The following is a 20851-nucleotide window of genomic DNA, read 5'->3' on the forward strand; positions in this document are numbered from 1 at the left end:
ACACACACACACACACACATACACACACACACACACACACATATATATTCCAACATTTTATATGAAAAAGAAAGGACTGAAGAGAAGGTTGCCCTTGAACTTCTGCCTTCTAAGGACTGCTTTGCACAGCTTTGCAGACCAGGGCCAATAAAAGCTCTGAATTCTTAGGGTCCCTGTGAGAACACTGGTGCATTTCTGTGCTTAGAAATGACTTTTTCTTAAATTAAGAGATGTATGATTGAAAACTCGAGTGGCTTTGTGGTTTTGTTGTCTTACTTGTACAAACGTATCCCATATAACGCAGTACCTCATAACCCGCTTGTGTTGGGTACTGGAATTTAAATGCTAGCTGCATCTTAGATGGTGGTTCTCAACCTGTGGGTCGCGACCCCCTTGGAGTTAAGTGACCTTTGTGCAGGGGTCATTTAAGACCATCAGAAAACATAGATATTTACATTATGATTCATAACTCGCAAAATTACAGTTATGAGGTAGCAACAAAAATGATTTTATGACTGGGGTGACTACAACATAAGGAACTGTATTAAAGGGTTATAGTACAGGGAAGTTGAGAACCACTGATCTAATGGGGGGTCGCTGGGTGCTGGGGAACACTGGATTTCGAGGTGCTCTTGTTAATTGTATTATCATGCATCTGCTTTTGGTGTTCTCTGTTGTCTCCTGATGGACTGGCCTCTGTCCAGGTATACTTGGGTGGATGGTGGCTCACGGGCTTCAGTGCTGAGGTGATGATATTTTTCAAGCCCTGAGCATGTGAGACCGGCTCTGAGGCTGGATGGTTGTCGGTCTGATATATAGATACATTGCCTGTTCCACTGACAGGCCGCAGAACCCGTGTGCCCAAGATGGCTGTTGGAAGTCTTTTCTCTCTATGTGAAAAAGAATCCGCAACTGAGGTCTGAACTCTGCTGCCTTCTCCCTCCGTTTGTCTTCTGCTTCTTCATTGGGCTAATGTTTCTACTCCTACTTGGCATCCCAGAATAGATCTTCAGAATGAGCGGGCTTCACTTTTGTAAGGTCCATTTGTGTATGCATATCTGCATGCACTGGATGGTGATGATGATGGTGGGGTGTGTGTGTGTGTGTGTGTGTGTGTGCTAGATAAGTTGGATGTTGGCTGTGGTCCATGCACATGAATACAGGGGCATGTAGAAGCCAGAGCAGAACTTGTATCTTCCTCTCTTGTTGTCAGTCTTACCATCTTGAGACAGCATCCCTCGCTGACCCAGAAGCTCACCTGCATCCTAAACTGACTCACTACTGAGTTTCTGGGATCCTACTGTCTCTCTCCCCCAGTACTGGAGTATACGTATGTGCAGCCATCATTAAGTGGGTGCAGGAAGTCAGACTTGACACTGTTGTTCACACCGCGCTGGCTTTGGCGGCTAAAAGATGAAAGAGAGAGAGGGTATGGCCTCTTCCTCCACAGTTTCTGAAAGCCACTGAGGCACAGGCAGAGTGAGACAGAGCTATCTTTGCATAAAAGCCCTGAGAGTGTTTTGTGAAACTGAGAAAGAAAAGTCTGCTTACAGTGGAGAGAGCCCATGAGGCGGAAGATGCCAGAACCCTGAGATATCTGCCAGGAAGAGCTGCAAGCAGTGGGTGCAACCATTCCAGGAGGCTTGTCCCTTGCAGCCAGCAGAACTGGATGTGATGAGCCATCTAAGCACTTTGAAACCAAAGTCTAGATTCGGGACTATGGGATCTGAGGTTTCCCCTGCTGGGTCCTGGTCTGTCTTTGACCCGTTATTCTTCACTGTGCCCCTGTGCCTCTCCCTGCGGATGTATAATCTGTACCATCATAGGTTAAAGGTGTGTGGTTTGCTTTCTGATTCTTTGGAGGAGGCGCAATTAAGGCATCGCCTTAATTCTCACAAGAAACATTGGGTTGAGGACTTGAAATTTTCTTGTAAAGACTATGGGGATTTTTGAGGTTGGGTTAAATACATTTTGCTTTATGATACAGCCGTAAGCCTATGGGGGCCAAGGAGTGGCATGTGGTGGTTTGAATGAGAGCTGTTTCCCAGTGGCTCAGGCATCTTAACACTTTGTCCCCAGCGGGTGGCGCAGTTGGCAGAAGGACATCACTGGGATGGGCTTTGAGAGTTTATAGTCTCACCCCACTTCCAGTTTTGCTCCCTCTGCATCATGCTTGTGGTTGAGATGTGATCTCTCAGCTCCTGGATCCTGCCACATGCAGACATGCCTCTGTGCTGTAAGGAACACACCTCTTTAGAACTGTAAGCCAAAATAAACTCTCCTATAAGCTACCGTGGTCATGGTATTAATCACAGCAACAGAAAAGTAACCAAAACAACCCCAAAAGAAGCCAGCGCCCCACTAGCATGATCTCCTGAGTGGCCATTCCCTTAGGCTCTAGAAAGCACTAATGTACTTGGTTTCTATAGATCTGTCTATTATGGATATTGTGTAAGTCAAGCTATGCAGTGCGTGATCTATCATGATTATGTGGCCTCCAGTGATTATGTGGCGTCTCATGATTGCTTTCTACCACTCACATTATCTCAAAGTCCTTTGTTGATGTATTTATTAACACCCCAATCCCTTTTGGTGCCAAATGATATCCCATTGCATGGGTATGCTACATTCCCAATCTGTACATCAACTGATGGATGCTGGGTCGCTCAGAAATATTATGTCTGCTGAGAACATTTACTTGACGGGTTGTCACGGGACGTATGGTTCCATGTCTCTTGAGGATATGCCAAGGGGTGGGGTTTCTGGCTATATATAAAGTCTCTGTTTGACATTGGGAGACACTACCAAAGTACTTTCTAGATGACTGCTGTTCTACATTCCCACCAGCCACCCGTAGGGACTCCAGATTCTCCAGGGACCAATGGGTACTTTCCTTGGTTTTGTTTTTATGTTTTGGAATTGGCTGTGATGGTTTGTACATGCTCATTCCAGGGAGTGGCACTATTAGACGGTGTGAACCTGTTGTGTAGATGCGTCACTGTGGATGTGGGCTATAAGACCCTCATCTTAGCTGCCTGGAAGTAAGTCTTCCACTAGCAGCCTTCAGATGAAGATGTAGAACTCTCAGCAACTCTTGCACCGTGCATGTCTGGATGCTGCCACGCTCCCACCTTGATGATAATGGATTGAACCTCTGAAGCTGTAAGCCAGCCCCAGTGAAGTGTTGTCCTATAAGACTTGATTTGATCATGGTGTGTGTTCAGCAGTAAAACCCTAAGATGTTGGCCATCTCATTCGGTATAAGTGGTATCTCATGGCCGTTGTGGGGTTTCCCAACCTAGACTGGTGCTGAGCATCTTCTCTGGGCTTATCACTGGTGTGACTTTAGAGAAGCGTCTCTTGGAATCTTCTGCCTATAACTGTGTTGACTTGGAATTAATAGTTCTCTGTGTGCTCAGCATTGAAGCCCCTTGTCAGATCCTGCCTTCTTCTGTTTCAAATAATATCACAACAGACAGTGGAGTTTGTGAGTAATGAGCTTTTTTTTCTCACAATTCTTCGTGTTAGGAGCTCAACTTGGTGTCTCTTGGGAGCTGGGCAGAGTTTGGAAGGAGCCAACGTTGTATCCTACCTGGCCTGAGAGCCCAGTGGTTTGTTTGTTTGTTTGTTTGTTTGTCTTGAACTTACATGAGTTCCTCCTTCATTCTTGATGACTGGATTCGCAGGTGTAGAATCTGGGTACACAGCTTGCTTTTATGACTTAGCAAATACTGTCCCACTCTTTCTGGACCCTGGGTTTCTGACAGGGAGTCGTGTTTTCTTTCTGGTGAGTTTTCTAGGTGGCCAGTCATTCTCATTCTCTCTCTCTCTCTCTCTCTCTCTCTCTCTCTCTCTCTCTCTCTCTCTCTCTCTCTCTGTGCCCTTTGAGTATGGTGTCCCTAGGTTTGAATCTCCTTGAGTGTATCCTTCTACGATCTTGCCGAGTTTCTCGGATGTAACGATGAAAGCGTTCGTCAAAGTCTGGAGGTCGGGCTCATCCTCCAATGGTTCCTTCCCTGTATGCGACTTGCCCAGTGCGTGTGCTGATGGTGTATCTGATAGAGTTCCCTGGTATTTGAAGCTGACTTTTCAGGTCTTTCCTACTCCTTTTTCTTTCCATTTCTCCGACTGTATAGCCTTACGAGATACATTAAGTTTCTTGTCTGCAGAGGAGAGCCTTTCAGGACTTCCTCATTGCTGTTACTGTGCTTGGCTTCAATGTCTTGTTCTCGTTAGCATACTGCTTTGCTCATTCGGTGAGACGCGGTCACATCATTTCTTTAATGCCCGAGGTGTGACTTCCTTTAGTTCTGAATTCATATTTGCTCACTCCTGATTCTGATGCGCCTTCGACGGGTACATTGAGAATCTGACATTTTAAGTATTACACTGTAAGAGCCATGGGAATCAGATTTTCCTCTCAGGGTTTATTGCTGCTTCTTGTTGCAATTCCCCTGCCACCCTTGTTCCTTTCCTAGACTGATTCCATGGTCTGTGTTCCCTGCCTTGTATGGGTACTGAAGTCTGTGTGTGCTAGAGAGCACTACATGCCAGGTAGATTACAGGGATTCCATGGATGCTGGGTCCTGTCCTTCTCCTTGCCATGTGTATTGGGAATGTGTCTGACACTCCAACAGACAGAATTCTGCTCTCCTAAGGCTTCCCTTCTGGCTTAGGCAGAAGGCCAGGGTCAGCCTCCAGGATCTTTCAGACCTGTCCAGGTTTATGCACTCTTATCTAGAACATATGCATGTGGCCTCCTGCATCACACAGAGATCTTAAAGGTTTGGGGACTATGGTTACGCCATACCTAGTTCTTCCTTTTAGGTTTCATTAGGGCTGGCATGGCCACTTCAGACACGCTTCCCATACCCATGTTCCTCTGGGTTATTTGCAAGGTCACCTGGCCAGCTGTAATGCCGTCCGTCCCCCATTCCCGCAGTGTCCATCTAGATGGCATCACCTCTGAGAGCAGTCTACAACCCCTGGTCTATTTTCATTAAATCTCAAATGTGTCGGTAACTTCCTCTGTGGTTTTCGTTTCCATGGTGACAGCATTTCTCCTTATCCTAAGATTGTTGAGATATTCTTTTGTTGTTATAGTCTCTTAAAAACATTTCTTTTATTTTCAATTACATGTGTGTGTTGATAGCACAGGTGCCCGCTCCCCTTTGCGCCCCCCCCCCAAAAGCCAGAAAGGGTATCAGATCTCCTGGAGCTAGTTACAGGCAGTTGTGTGCTGCTCTCTGTAGGGGCTGGGATCTGAACTCAAGTCTTCTACAATAGCAGTATGTTCTCTTCTCTGTGAAGCCCAGCTCTCCAGCCCGGTCTGTTTCTTTTTCATATTCTGTAACTGTCATTCTTGTTTCTCAAATAGAATTGACTTTTATGTGACACAATGGGACTTATTTGCGTTCCTGATCTTCCACATATCATGAATTGAGCTGTCTGTTCCTAGTGCCTAAATCAGGGGGTGGGGGGGGGGCAGATCTTTGGATATAGGTAGAAACCTTTGCATGTTTTATTTTATGCTGCTATTGGTGGTTTAGACTGTGTCAGCTGTGTCTAATTGGTCTGGTATGAACTTTGGGTCTTCTGTGAGATTTGTAGAGCAATAGAAAAAGATCCAGCAAGAATCCTGATACTCCCCGGCGCCCTGCCACCAAACAATTCTGAAGTCATAGTGCAGATCTTTCTCACTGTATATGATAAAGTTTTGTAGTATTTTTTCATATAAATCTTAATACTAATACATCTTTGATTAGATTCATTCCCAGACACTATACTTGTTAAGCTACTGAAAAAAATAATAATATTTTAAAAAATGTTATTTCCCAATTGTTTCAAGTGGATAAAGAGAAAATCTCTTTTTATTTCCCTGTGTATACATATATATTAATTCTGTGTCCACAAACTTTACTAAAAATGCTCTTATTATCTCTGGGTTCAAGGTGAGACCTAATGCTACGATAAATACTAAGATTTCCCTGTCTCAAAAAACCAAAAGAAAAAAAAAAAACTAGGATCTGTGCAGGGGAGCAGTGTGGTCTTCAGTTGCTCATGGAAGCAGAAGGAGTGATGTGATTCCCACGTCAAATACAAACAGCAACTGGAGGGGTTTGATGGAGAACGGCAGGGTCCTGGGTGGTGTGCGGAGACAGCTGGGACCTGTGACAGGCTATGGTTTCCCTCCTCCTGGTGTTCAAAGCCTTACATCAATGGGCTGTCTGTGCTTTACAGATCCAAGCAAAGCAGTTAGGAAGACCGTTTCTCATAGCCCTGAGTTAAGAGGTCGCTTGGGCATTGTATGGAATTCTCAAAGAATTAGTAAAAGATATTACATTAAAATATGAGCGCCGGAGAGATGCCTGAATGGTTAAGAGCACTGACTGCTCTTCCTGCGGACCTGGATTCCATTCCTAGCCCTCACGTGCTGGCTCACAGCCGTCTTATAACTCCAGCCCCAGGAGGATCCAGTGTCCTGGCTTCTGTGCATATGGTGCGCAGACATACGTGCTAGCAAAATACCAACAGAGATAAATAAAAATAAAGGCTTAAAATGTTTGAAATATGTAAAAAAAAATTTTTTTAAAGAAAGGATGCAGATCATTGACTGTTCTGTGTGCTTTTAGAGTTTCTGATTCACAGGCTTCAGTTTTGTTGCTTGTCATGGATGGACTCGGGTTTTATTTTGTTGGTGGAATATGAAAGCTTTTTTTTTTTTTTGTTAACGTTTCTGAGTTGTTTTATTTCTTTTTTCTTTAGCAAAGAGGTCTGTGATCCTGACATCGGTGGCCAGATCCTGATGTGCCCCCAGTGTGACAGGCTGTGTCCGTTCTGGAGGCTGAATATCACCTGTGAATCTTCTAAGGTAACTTTCAGCATTCCAGATGTTTGCAGAAAATACTCACTTAAGCATGGCATATAAAATTATTCTCCCTCTGAGGAATGTAAAAGGGACTTTTATAAATGAAGTTTCCCCGACGCTGGAAGGTAGCGTCCAGTCCACATGTTTATTCTGCATTTACAGATAATAAAGTGGCAGTGACCACTTCTCAGAAGGCTCAGGGGAACGAAGGATGTGGTGAGTTTGAAGCTATTTGAGGAACTCGGTTAATCCAAACGGGAGTTGCAAAGTCGGCTTATTTTGAGTAGAGATTTTGTTTTCTCGAGGCTGGGGGCTGCCCTTCCATTGAGCTGTAGCCTCAGCCATGCGTGTACCATTGCAAGCGTTTGCATTCATTCAAATGAGTAGAAGCCTAAAATGTGTGCTTGTAGATTTGTACTTAAAACCCCTGCAGTTTGTACAGCGTGTGTTTTCTGCTTTCAGCACGTGCAGCCACTCTATACCCTTGGATTTTTTAAAGGCTCTCCTGCTCATATTTAGACTATATCTGTTACTATAAAAGGAAAGTTTTGTATTTTGATGACAAAAGATGCTTGGCACAAAACATCCTCACAAAACACTGCTGACACCCTGAATACTGCCTGGTGGGGTGAGCGCTTTAGACCCAGGAAACTTGGGTCGAACCTTGAGACAGGAGGGAAGTGTGCTGAGAAGCTGTGAGCTTTGACAGACAGCTTGACCTCTTAGGACCGCAATGTTTCAACCTTTCAAAGTGGGAATGATTCCGCCTACATCATAGGTGCTTTATCTCTGGATGTAAAAAAATAGCCTGTCACCATAGACTACTGGTCTCTGATATGAATTTTGTCTTGCCATGGGAGACCAGGAATCGTGTGTTCCTGGAGCATTCTGACATAATCTATCAAAGACTGTCATTTAAGAGTAATGCTAGAGTATTAATTTCTTTTTGAACTTTACTTTAGACTTATTTATGTGAGTACACTATCGCTGGGTAGGGCATTAGATTCTCAGGACAGATGAGATGGTCATGAGCCACCACGTAGTTACTGGGAATTGAACGTAGGACCTCTGGAAGAGCAGCCAGTGCTCTTAACTTCTGAGCTATCTCTCCATCCCTAGATACTGACTTTTATACTTTAATAGTGTGTGTGTGTGTGTGTGTATGTACACAAGCAAGTGTTAAAGTGAGAGGAGGCATTTTGTGGAGTTGTTTCTCTCTTTCCTTTTTGGAGAGGTTCCACATCACAGGCTTGTGCAGCAAAGCATCTTTTCCTGCTGAGCCATTTTGCGGGTGCTCTTCAGTGTTCTTATACTGATTACATCACCTTTGACACATAGCACCTGCGATGTAGGCAGAATCCCTCTCCCATTTTACATGTTGAAACACTAAGGCCACGAGAAACTAAGCAGCCTGTTAAGCTCACACAGTTAGGAACTGGCAAGGACAAGAGCTACAGCAGATCTGCGCTGCCCACCATGCCACATTTCTCACGGACTGGTAGCACTGGGCACACAACCCTGAAATCCAGATTTGTGTTTGAACACCTTTCCCCACTACTAGTTATGATGACAGTGGCACACTGTCAGCCTAATTGATTTCTATACTTAACTAAGATTAAAGAGGATTTAACTGCCTGTCCCTTGAGCCAAGGCAGTGCCCAAACAGAACTAGAAGACTGTGCACTGATTAGTAAGACTCAAGGAAGCCGCTGGCTGATGGCTTTGGACAGATGAATCACAGGCAGTTGTTAGCGCATTTCCCCAAGGCTCTGTCTGCACCCAAGCAGTAGCCGTGTACCCACAAAGCCACAGTGGAAGGTCTGCTCTGAAGATATCCATTACACTTCCCTCCCCTCGCCACTTCATTCCTTCGGCTCCACCTACACTACCTTAGCTGAGGACTTTCAAGTGTCTTTCATTGTTCAGGGAGAGGGTTGGGGGGAGTGGGGGGCGGGTCTTTGGTTCTGTCATGTTTCCTAAAGGATTTCTTGAATCTCGTGGGAGCCATTTACAAAGCGAAGGACACATAGATAAGAATTTGAGAGAAAGGATAAAAGGGGTGGGGTAAGGATGAGAAGGGCAGGGCAAGGATGAGAGGGGGTGGGGCAGGAAAGACGTTTCTGATTTCTTCCATCCTTCTTATTACATTGATTCACTTACTGATTTCTGCCTCTCCTCTGAAGAGATGTTCACTTGTTGAGATGTGACTCCAATAAAATGCTGACTTGGGGCTGCTCTTAACATAGCATCTGGACCACTGTGCCAGCTCAGCTGCCCATCAAGATAAGCTAGGCTTCTAAGCAAGCATGTACCTTACCATCTCCCCTACTCCTGCTTCCAAAGGGCTCTCAGGACAAAGCAGAGAGAGGCCACATATCTACTTAGTAGCATGGCAGATTCATCTATGTCCAATCTTGCCCTGGGGTACCAGGCACATCCCTCACTGGGAACTAGGCATTTGGCCTGACTTGTATCAATTCCAAAATGGGAGTGACAGTGGATGGAGTCTTGAGGAAGGAGATTTCACATGTGGGATATTTCTCACGGCACTTTGTGTGAAGCTATTTGCAGTAAATGGTTGAAGGACATTTCAGAGCAATGGCTCCCCAAAGGCAAAGAGAAAAGATACAGAAAGCATCATTTGTGGGACATCCAGGCATAACATGTATATCTTCCTTCACCTGGAGATTTTTCTTTTTAAAGAGGGGTTGTCTCCTGAAACCATTTAGAATCATGCTGTTCAGGTAAGGTTCACATGGATGAGGGAGGCACTTGTGTCTGCTTTGGAAACCCTGAGGATAAGAATGTAACTAGATACATAGTTTCTAATGAAAATAAACAATGACTTTGTGCTCGTGAAAATGACACAGCTTTGAATATAAAAGGCAACGGAAACAAAGAAACCTATCTAGGCAGAGTACATTTCCCACTTAGAAACACCTTTGAATGTCACCATTGTAGAAGTTCCCCTGGATCCTCTTCATGCACCCCCTCCCCCCTTTACTCTTCCCGTGGCCTCTGGTAAAACAGGCAGAACCCACTGCTCCCACTTAGCCATTAGCTTTGTGAGTCCTTCCTTAAGGAAGTTTTTAAGTGCTCACAAATGAAAAGATGGTAACTGTGATGGTTTGTATATACTTGGCCCAGGAAGTAGCATTGTTTGAAGGTGTGGCCTTCTTGGAGTAGGTGTGTCACTGTAGGTGTGGGTTTTAAGTCCCTCATCCTAGCTGCCTGGAAGCTATTTTTCTCCTAGCAGCCTTCAGATAAAGATGTAGAACTCTCAGCTTCACCTATACCATGCCTGCCTGAATACTGCCATGTTCCTACCTTGATAATGGACTGAAACCTCTGAACCTCCAAGCCAACCCCAATTAAATGTTTTCCTTAGAAGACTTGCCTAGGTCATGGCATCTGTTCACGTCAGTAAAACCCTAACTATGACAGAAGTCAATTAGATTTTTTTCCCCAGCCAGTCATAAAGGCAAATAGGCTATGTATCCATCACCAAAGAGGCGGAGTTTGGCAGCCGTGGTAGCTCCGCCCCAGTGAGACAGTAATCCTTCCTGATAATTGTACCAGAGCCATCAGCAGAAGCACCTGCATTGCCTTGATCCCACTGAAAATCCTCATCATCGCTTACAGATGCAAAGCCGTCCTCGGGAGGGTGGAAGCAGAAGGCTCCTGGAGGAGAGCCATCACTACATAAACGCAGCTTTGTATTTTTTTTTTAAATAAGGAAAGGAATATTTCTGGAATTTATCCTCTGAGGGGACTGAGACACTGATAAGAGGCAAACCATAAACTTACTTAGAGGGCACTGGATCCTTAGAGCCATTTGCCACATTCTCCCACTCACTCTGACAGCTCATAAAAGAGGCTTTAAAGGCCTGCAATCTTAGCAGATGTGCCTAGTTCTTTATCGCCGTGTGGAAAGATTCCACTGGAAAATGTACTCAAGGCTCAGACGGCGAAAGCTGTTTGCTTTTAAAATGTGAGAATACGTGTGGTGATTGTTAAACCAGCATTGGGCTCAGCGAACACTGCAGGCTGCAGAGTGTACGAAGTGTTACGTATTTGCTGAATTTCTGATAAGTGAGGAATTGATTTATTTATGCCTTGCTGCTCTGTTTTCCAGAAATTGTGCATCTTTGACAGTTTTGGAACCCTGATCTTCGCTGTATTTATGGGAGTGTGGGGTAAGTTACTTTCAGTTTTCTCTCAGTTTGATGGTGTCTGTGCAATTTTGTGTAAGCTATTAAATTCATGTACTTTTAGGACCACGTTCTGGCTGAACTTCCATTCCTCCAGAGCTTTGTTGGTAGTTGTCATTCGATTTTACTGTATGAAAATTTACCCTCAGAAATCCATGGCTTCAACCACACACGGTTTCATTCTTTTTTGTTTTTGTTTTTCTGTTTTTCTTCTCTCAGTTCCCTGAGTCACACATGGCCTGATCTTTGTGGTGAGCCATTGGCTTCTCTGTAAAGAGGTGATGTAGCAGTAAGAAGCCTGGCCTGGTCTGTGGGGTTCCAAATGGTCTCACCCTCAAATTGTCTAGCCTAGGATTCTGTATGGGTCTTCAGAGATACAAAAGGACGCAAAGGACCACAGACCTCAATGGGTTTGGCATTAAGATTATTATTGACATTTATTCTTTGAGAATGTCATACAATTAAATCTGGTCATATCCACCCCCTGCTTCATGCCTCAAGTTGCCCCCGATCCTCCCCAGTGTGTCTTCCTCTCAACTTCATGTTCTCCTCTTCTATTCTGAAATAGCTCACTAAGCCCAGTTGGCGCTGCCTGGGTGTGCACGGGCTCTTGGCCAGCTTCTGGAGCCTAGGCAACCCTACCTCTGGCCAACCATCCAGAGAAGAATGAGTCTCCTTCCCCAGGTAGCTGCTGAATGCCAGCAGCTTCTCCATTAGAGATGACTTTTGTGAGCTCACCCCTAGTCTATGTTGCAATTTGGATTGGCTTATTGTGGGCAGGTCTGGTGCAGGTAACCATGGCTACTATGAGTCTGTGTATGTAGCAGCCATGCCTTATCCAGAAGACAGTATTTCATGGTACTCTTCCCTGTCCTCAAACCATTAAATTCCTCCCCCTCCTGATCCCCCTCTCCTCCTCCCCTTCCTCGCTGTCCTCCCCCTCCTCCTCTGCAGTGATACCTGAGTCTTGGCAGGGGTCTGATAAGAGATGTCCCATTTAGGGCTGAGCACAGGGAAGCTTCTTTACCGACATTGAGAGCATCCTAGAACTATGGGTTTAAATTAAATGCTTAGACAGCTTGGCTGCATGGCCATTTTTAGCAAAGTCCCAACAGTAGGTCCCACCTTAGGGATTATGACCTCCTCAGATCTGGGCTCTTAGCTCAGTTTAGAGTACCAACCTGACTTCTGTCCTGTGAAGCAGACCCCAAAACCAATCAGAAGGCAACTGGCTACCCTATAAAAGTCATGCCACAACTGCGCCCTGGGTACCCACAAATGCAACAGCAACATTGGGCCCATGATTGTAGTATTTGCTAATGTCCTGGCAGCTGAAGCAGCAAGGCAGGCATCCGAGCCTGAGGCATGAGGGCTGGAGTGGAGGAGAGGACCCAGGGGTGTGAGCCACTGGAAGCCATCACTGTTTCGCTATCCATCGTCTCAAATGCTCAGGACCAGAGCTCCTCTTTTCCCTGCCCCTCCCCCTCCCCTTTGACTAGACAATCACAGGAACCTCTTTAGTCCCCAAATACAAAATCTGCAATAATCCAAAATCCCAGTGTTAGTGTAAGTCAGTGCTCATCGTGTTTCCATATTCCAGGTTGGTAGGTAAGGAATGCTTATTCTTATACTATAACAGTCCCCACAGTTGGGATTCAGCCTGGGGCAGGGGCAGCCGTGAGGAACAGGAGAATGTCCGCGAGCTTGCTTCTTTTTATAGTTTTATAGGATCGGAAAGTTTTTAAGTATATTTCACTGTGGTAATAATAGCCAGTTCTCTGTAATAGAATAGATGCAATCTTGACACGTAAGTTCTTCCTAGAAACTGGATGTTGTTTGTCCTTTTTAATGTGGGTAGCATCGGTAATGTAGCGAGGAAAGCATTTCATTTAAAAGCAGCTGTCTGAGTGTTTGATTGGCGTAAATACTCTAACATAGAGGGAAACGTCCCATCATCAAGGATACAGGCATTCGATTTCCACTTGTGTTTTGTGCATTGAGATCAGCAATGTCAGGTCACAGGAAAGCATAGGGAAGGAACTGAACCATGCCTCTCAGCTTGAAAGGCAAGTCATTAGTGTGTGCACACACAGAATTGGGGATTGGGGGTCTTTGCAGGGCAGGTGGTGGGCCACCGAATGGTACATTGTACCCTTAAGAGATACATTGTACCCATGTGCTGGGTGGTATAGAGAGATTCTTACACGTCTGGATGGATGTTGTACCTGTCAATAATATATCTAACCACTTGTGGCCTAGGCAGGAAATAGAAGGTGGGAGGAACACCTGGGAGGCAGAAAGAATTCTGGGATAGCACAGGCAGAAGATCAGCCTGGGAAGATGTGACAAGACAGGTGCAGGGTACCTAAATACAGGTAACCAACCAGCCGTGTGGCAGAATGTAGGTTAAATTAATTAGGATATTTTAGTTTTGATCTAGTTAGAGCCTAGCTATATGGCCAAAGTATTTATAAAAATATTTTTGAGTCAGACTCTTTATTTCTGGGATCACGGGACTGGGAGTAAGAACTGGGCCTAACTTCTACAGGGTGGTGGTGGCTGGCACACGCCTTTGAATCCAGCACTCTGGAGGCAGAGGCAGGTGGATCTCTGAGTTCTCCGAGTTCGAGGCCAGCCTGGTCTACAGAGCAAATTCCAAGACAGCCAGGGCTACACAGAAAAACCCTGTCTCAAAAAACTATAAATAAATAAATAAATAAATAAATAAATAAATAAATAAATAGCAAGCAAGCCAACCTCTGAGTGGGAAGGAGAGAGGGAGAGAGAGAAGACTGACCTGTGGATAAATAAATAAATAAATAAATAGCAAGCCAACCTCTGAGTGGGAAGGAGAGAGGGAAAGAGAGAAGACTGACCTGTGGATACTGTTCAGGGACACCGAAATCTAAGGTGACCACACCTACCCAGTAAGAGGCCCTGTCATTCAGACACTTGGCATGTTTTACTGGAAACCACGCACTGGAAGATACTTGGCACAGAAGCATAGAGCAGGCAGGGGGTGCAGCTCAGTGGGAGGATGCTTGCCTACCTTGCCTACCATTGCCTACCATGAGTGACGCTTTGGGTCAGATCTACGTATTAGAATCCTCTGTGTTGCCCTCCACTGTTGTAAATACATCACCTTCCTCCAGTAGTAGCCAGGGAGCTACGCACGTAGGTCAGTACTCTTAATGTTGTGTGAGCCACAGCTTGTGATCTCTACAGCTCTCACAGAAGACATTTTAAGTAAAAGGAAAAAAAAATATATTAATTTTGATGGAGGAGGGACAAAGCCCAAATTTCCCTAAGTTTCCTCTCTCTGATCGTTAACTGCACCCTGGTTGTAGAACTGTCATGCATCAGGCTGTCTGCCAATCCTGTCTGACTTTAGGGTGCAGAAAGCGTCTCTTGCGTTTTGCTTGTGGTATCGTATGTACATCTTTAAGGATATCTCTCTGATGAACTCTCTAAGTGCTTTACAGCGGTTTCCTCATTACTTCTGCCTTCTGAGGACCACTGCTGTGAACCTCATTACAGGAAAGTCTGAAATTGCAGAGTGGAGGCGGCAGGAGGCTCTGAAGTCATTGCTAACCTCTGCCAATCCTGTGGCAGCTCCTCCTGCACAGCGTATCTGGCACTGACTAATTCTCCGTTCCTTCTCTAGATGGAAATGGTAAACGTTGAGGGCGGAAAAGCTTTTATAATCTTATATAGTACTAATCACATACCTACCTAGAAATAGCCCGCACTTAGGCTGCACCAACCTGGGAGATTTGGGGGAATTCATGGGATCCTGAGCACAAGCTGTGGTTAAAACAAAGATTCTGAACACATCCCAACCTCATTTCTCCTTCCCTGACTTTCCCTGGCTTAGATACGTGGTCATACAATACCATTTTTTAATGATCACATTTAAGGGAGAGTTTTAAACAAGGTGTAGTGATTTCTGGGAAACCATTAGCTTCCTGGATCCAAAGATCCATGGAATCAGAAAACCCAGCACCCACACTTGGGAATCAAGAAACTGGTCCCTGGGCTGGAGATGTTCCCGATACTCTCGCTTCTGTCTCTGTTTCAGTGACATACAACCATGGCTAATGAGCATTTTAAAAGTCATTTCTAGTACCCCAGTGCAAGAGAGTCTAGGTTAGAAAGGTGGAATGGGGCGAGAAAGCCGATTAACCATATAGAACATTGTACGTAACGGCATCTGAAGAGCTTTAAGACATCCCAGACTCATGGCAGAGTCTGAACACATCCACCTATCAGAGTTTATGTCTTGCCCTTTGATGTTACAGAATGTAACACTATACCACTCTCAACGATTTTTTGTGTTTTGGACATCTTTATCCAATACATACTTTCTTAGATAGAATGCTATCATAATTAAGATAAGATCTATGCAACACCCCCCTCATCTCTTATTATGTTGGTGGGTACTGGCAGAATTTTAACTGCATCTAGTTGATCAGAGCGGTGGTTCTCAACCTTTCTAATGCTGAAACCCTGTAATAGATACAGTTCCTCAAGATGTGGTGGCCCTCAACCATAAAATTATTGAATTGCTACTTTATAACTGTAGTTTTGCTACTGTTAGGAATTGTAATGTGGATATCTGATGTGCAACCCCTGTGAAAGTATCATTCCTCCCACCCCCAAGGGGTTGTAACCTACAGGTTGAGAGCCCCTGGCCTAGAGCCTCCTGGTATATGGTGTGCCCGGGTACTGAAGTACAGTGGAGCCCAGCTTGTTGTATTGCAGAGACATGGAGCAAAAGATACAGGATAGCAGTCCCTCCCATTTGGGACACACTGCATATGAATAACCCTGATAACTCCCAGAAGACTCCAAACATTGGGTAACTGCACCCCATAGAGTTCTCGGCTGTGAACAAAAATGACGAATCTCCCTCCATTCTTGTAACCCCTTGGGGCTTACCTTCAAGGTTGAGACTCTAACAACCTGGCCACTTGCTCGCTTCAAATCCATTCACTTCCAAGGGTGAACTGCCCAAGAAGTAGGCAGCTTCCAACCCTTCGTGCCAGGGGGCAGGGTTAGGTAGCTGCTACTTTCTCCTTAGGAGTTGGTTAGAATTGTTGTTCATGCTGCTTTTTGAGAGTAAAGGTATCTTTGTGAATCCTCTTCCACTGGTAGAGTTGTTTCATGGAGTCTGCATGCATGTTATGATTTTAAAAGTGAGAAAAAGGGCAAGTGGCCTGTGACCACCCAGACAGAAAGTGACAAGCACAAAATAAGAGCTCTGTAGAGAGCTTGGCTTTTCCCAGGCTTCAATCGGTGACAGATAAAGTGGAAGCCACGCATGGTGGCCCGCACCTTTAATTCCAACACTCGGGCGACAGAGACGGGTGGATTTCTCCGAGGTTCAGGCCCACCTGGTCTACATAGAGATTTTGAGGACAGCCAGGGCTACATGGAGAGACCCTGTCTCAAGAAACAAAATGACTACAACCAAAACGTTCATTAAGAAATTTGGAGCTAGGTTCTTAGAAAGAGGCAGAGATGTTTGATTTCATTGACTTGATTACATTTTGATGTGTTTATGTTTTGTTTAGGGTTCAGAAAAGTAGGGATGGCCAAAGAAATACTTTCTCTAAGCATCCTTGGAACTTTCTCCAAGGTAGATCCTGTTCTAAGACACAAAGCAAGTCTCCACAAGTCTGAAAAGATTGTAATAACCGTAGAAAAGAGGTGGGCCAGTGCAAAGGCTGGCTTAGCAGAGGATCCATGGAGAGTCCCCATCCCCCCGTTTTAGGCCACTTACTCATCAATCCGGCTTCAGAGGATCCAATACCTCGGGCCTCCACCAGCACCTGCACACACAGTTTTAAAAATAATGAAAATAAATTAAAAAACCCAAAAGATAGACTCTTGAAAATCAAACAACACACTTTTGATTGCTGAATGAATAGGTCATTGAAGAAATTCAGAAACAACTCGAAAAAGTTCCTAGACTCAAGTGAAAATTAAAACGCAGTCTACCAAAACCTCTTCAGTACAATGAAAATGGTTGTCAGGGCATTTATAGTTGCAAGTATATACATAAAAATATAAGAGAGGCTGCAAATAAGTAACTTAAGGTACCTGAGGCCTTGGGGAAACAAAAAGAGGATCCCCCAATCAGTAGGCAGAAATAAATTAATTAAATGAGATACAAATTAATAAATTGGGGAGATAAACAAGAAACAAAACAAGGGGGCTGAAGAGATGGCTCATCAGTTAAGAGCACTGACTGCTTTTCTAGAGGTCCTGAGTTCAAGTCCCAGCAACCACATGGTAGCTAACAACCATCTCTGATGGGATCCATGCCCTCTTCTGGTGTGTCTGAAGATAGCAACAGTGTATATAAAATAAACAAATCTTTAAACAAAACAAAACTCAATGAAACAAAGCAGTGGCCCAGGTCAACTGACATAGCAGAGAGTGGGGCAGTGTTAACTGGGCGCTCAAAGATGACTGGTTCCTTAAGCCAAGGTTGGAGGGTACCCAGTTTCTGGCACATTCCCTTCAGTGTATTCAATCAGTGCATTTGTTAAGCTCAGTTGTGCATCTGTGAACAAGACATTCCCTCCCCCATGACAGTGACAGTGTAGGTATGGCAGACCACAAGCCTAGAAGCAAATATAGACCAGGCTTACATGTTGCATGTGTTGACGAGAAGAGGGTGCTGACAGGGGAAATGAAGCGCTGTTTGTGAGAGAGCGCACCTTACTAGAAGGACCTCAGACTTAGGAGACAGAGTGGAGTCAACTTCTGGCATGGGGCATGCTTGGCAGAGTACTTGGGTAAGTTGACGTAGGCCTCCGTGGGGCTGTGTGGATGTTTACCGAGGGGCTTTAGTTCCATAGTCACCCTAAGAGGGTTGACCCTCACACTCCCTGGCAAGGGTCTCAGGAAGTGTCTGTCACTTGAGGCTAGCATAGCTCCTGTGGGTTGTCACAGCCTGCTTCACCCAACAGCTTAGCGTCCTGAAGGTATTTATCTAGCGACAAGCAGTTACCTCATCTTCCCTTAGGCAAGTTCAAAGACACTGAAGGCCTGACTATTTTCTCACCTTCAGTGGGTGAACTGATTCTAACTGCCCAGGCCATTTCTACCACTGACTAACTTGTTGGTGAAGTACTCAATGCAAGCGAGCCTGGGAACTGGGTCCTTGAGCCATTCCCTCATCTTCACCCTTGGAAAGTGTTGAATTCTTGCTCCTCCAGTGTCCTTTCCTCCAAGCCTCAGGCTTCCCACTCTGCCCTGCAGCACCAACTCTCAACCCTAACTGCTGATTGGAAGACAAGAAACACCCATGCCCAGGCAGTATCTCTCCTTCCAGACCTGTTAAGCCAGAAAGACTCTCAGGGCTGGTGCCTGTGCTCAGGACTGTTTTAAAGCCCCCCCCCCACCACCACCACCCTCCTAATTGCCTCTTATGTGCAGCCCAAGTGAGATCTGCCACTGTACACACCTCATTTAGCCATCCCTCCAATCCCAGTCAACACTGAGGACTCCAGACTTGGCTGGGTTTTCTCAGTCCTCTAGACTAAGACACCTGCCCACAGGCACCTATTATCACTGTCTCAGTTACTTTTCTATTGCTGTGATAAAACACCATGACGGAGGCAACTTAGAAAAGTGTTTACTTGCGCTCACTGTTTCAGAGAGTTAAGGTGGCGAGGCATATTGATGGTAAGCGGTAGGCATGTTGGCTGGAGAAGCAGCTGTGAGCTCACATCTTGATACTCAAATAGGAAGCAGAGAGAGGGAGAGGGGGAGGGGGAGGGAGAGGAGGAGGGGGAGGGAGAGAACAGAGCTTACAGGGACTGGCATTGGCTTTTGACTCGCCAAAGCTTGCTCCAGTGACACACCTCCTCTAATAAGGCCACACCTCCTAATCCTTCCCAGACAGTTCCACCAAATAGGCAACAACTATTCAAATGTACGAGCCTGGGGGATCATTCTCATTCAACACCCACACAGACCCAATGTCGTCTTTCCCATGTGCTCCTACACGACACTAGGATCAAGTGCTCTGCTCAAACCAGAAGCCTGGCCTGCGTTGACCTCTTCCAGCCCCTTCATTACACCTTGCATCTATCCTGTCTGCTTCAACGTCCTTCACACGTGCATCCTTATCTGGTGTTACCTACAATGGAGGTCCTCCTGTGCCTGTGTTCACACAAGACCATCACCAGTGCCCCCTCCCATCCTTTGTTAAACTTCTGGCTCCTTTCAGGGTCTATAATATTCTTTGTAAGGTGCCCTCCTGCATATCTGACACTTGGCTGGCCCATCTTCCTCATCTTAACGCTGCAGTCAGAGCCTGGCTGGAGAGCACCTGGTGTCCTGGCCTCCTTGACATGGGCAGCCCCATGAGGAAGATAAACCTTTCACCTGCCACCTTCCTCCCTCACCTGATCATGTCAGTCATCCCAAGACCTCACATGGCCCCCTCCTCTGGAAGTCTGTCCCTGGAGGTCTGGAAGTCTATTGTAATGTTCTCAACCTTCCAGATGCTGCGACCCTTATATATAGTTTCTCATACCATAACATTATCTTATTGCTACCTCATAATTTTGCTACTGTTATGAATTGTAATGTAAGTATCTGATGTGCCAGATATCTGATATGGGACCCCTGCAGGGGTGTGACCCCCAGGCTGAGAGCCACTGGTCTGTTGGCCAAGTCTAGCACCGTCTGCTCTGGCTTGCTCTGCTGTGTCTCCCATCTCCATGCATCACATCGAAGTCCCTTTTTCTCTTTCTTGTTCTCAGCATGTAGTGGACACTTGAACAGTAATTGTGAACAGAACCATGGTAATGTCAGAATGTTTATGTGAGAAAGACTAGAGACAGTGCACTAATTAAAAGAGCCTAGGAAACTGACCTGGAAGCCGTATCTCCAATACGTTTGACAGTATTAGGTCTTTTTTTTTTTTTTTTTGAATTACATATTATGAAAAGTAAAGATGCCTAATTGCTTCATGTTTGTACAAAATTGAGAAAGAGATTGGTTTTCCATGTAAAAATATTGTTTTAGCTCATTTAGAGGGCACTAGAATGTTCTTTCTAGCCCAGTCCCAGGGGGAGGGAGGAAGAGGAGAACGGAGGACATAAGGAAAGGCTGAACCATGGACCAAGCTTAAGTAGGGAATTACTTGTGTGTTCAGTTGACCAAGTGTGGGTTGCAGGCTTTGTGTCTGACTTACACACTTGCCTTCTGACCGTCCCTGTGGCCCGACTCAGAACAGCATGTATTACAGTGTTTGCAAATTACTAACATTTTCATTTAAAGAAAAAAAGAAAGAAAAGCACTTCCTGCCTTTTAAATGTTAGCATCTCCTATAAATAGACTGCACTCACCACAAAGAGGAGTGGTAATTCCCAGTGTGGAGTCTGACACCAACCTTAAAGAGCCACACTGTCCTCTTCTCTCCTGTCAGTTACATTGTTTTTGGAGTTTTGGAAGCGGCGCCAGGCAGAGCTTGAATATGAATGGGACACTGTTGAGCTACAGCAAGAGGAACAGGCCCGGCCGGAGTACGAGGCCCAGTGCAATCATGTGGTGATAAACGAGATCACTCAGGTACGTGTCTGTACTGCTGCAGTGCAGTGCTTTCCTGCAGGTTCTCAGCAAGGGGATGCAGTGCAGTGCTCTTCCTGCAGGTTCTCAGCAAGGGGATGCAGTGCAGTGCTTTCCTGCAGGTTCTCAGCAAGGGGATGCAGTGCAGTGCTCTCCTGCAGGTTCTCAGCAAGGGGATGCAGTG

The 20851-nt window shown here is 45.4% G+C and overlaps 1 protein-coding gene across 3 annotated transcripts in view; it reads left to right on the top strand.

Moving 5' to 3' along the window:
• Ano6 (anoctamin 6) overlaps positions 1-20851 on the top strand; it is a 186218-nt gene that overhangs the window by 129867 nt on the left and 35500 nt on the right. For all 3 annotated transcript variants that reach the window (XM_021183694.2, XM_021183693.1, XM_029469721.1), the window contains 3 exons: positions 6766-6871; positions 11004-11064; positions 20528-20670. In XM_021183694.2, the coding sequence (XP_021039353.1) occupies positions 6766-6871; positions 11004-11064; positions 20528-20670 (310 nt within the window). The remainder of the gene's footprint in view (positions 1-6765; positions 6872-11003; positions 11065-20527; positions 20671-20851) is intronic.

The sequence above is a fragment of the Mus caroli genome, chromosome 15 (assembly GCF_900094665.2).
Source record: "Mus caroli chromosome 15, CAROLI_EIJ_v1.1, whole genome shotgun sequence".
NCBI lineage: Eukaryota > Metazoa > Chordata > Mammalia > Rodentia > Muridae > Mus > Mus caroli.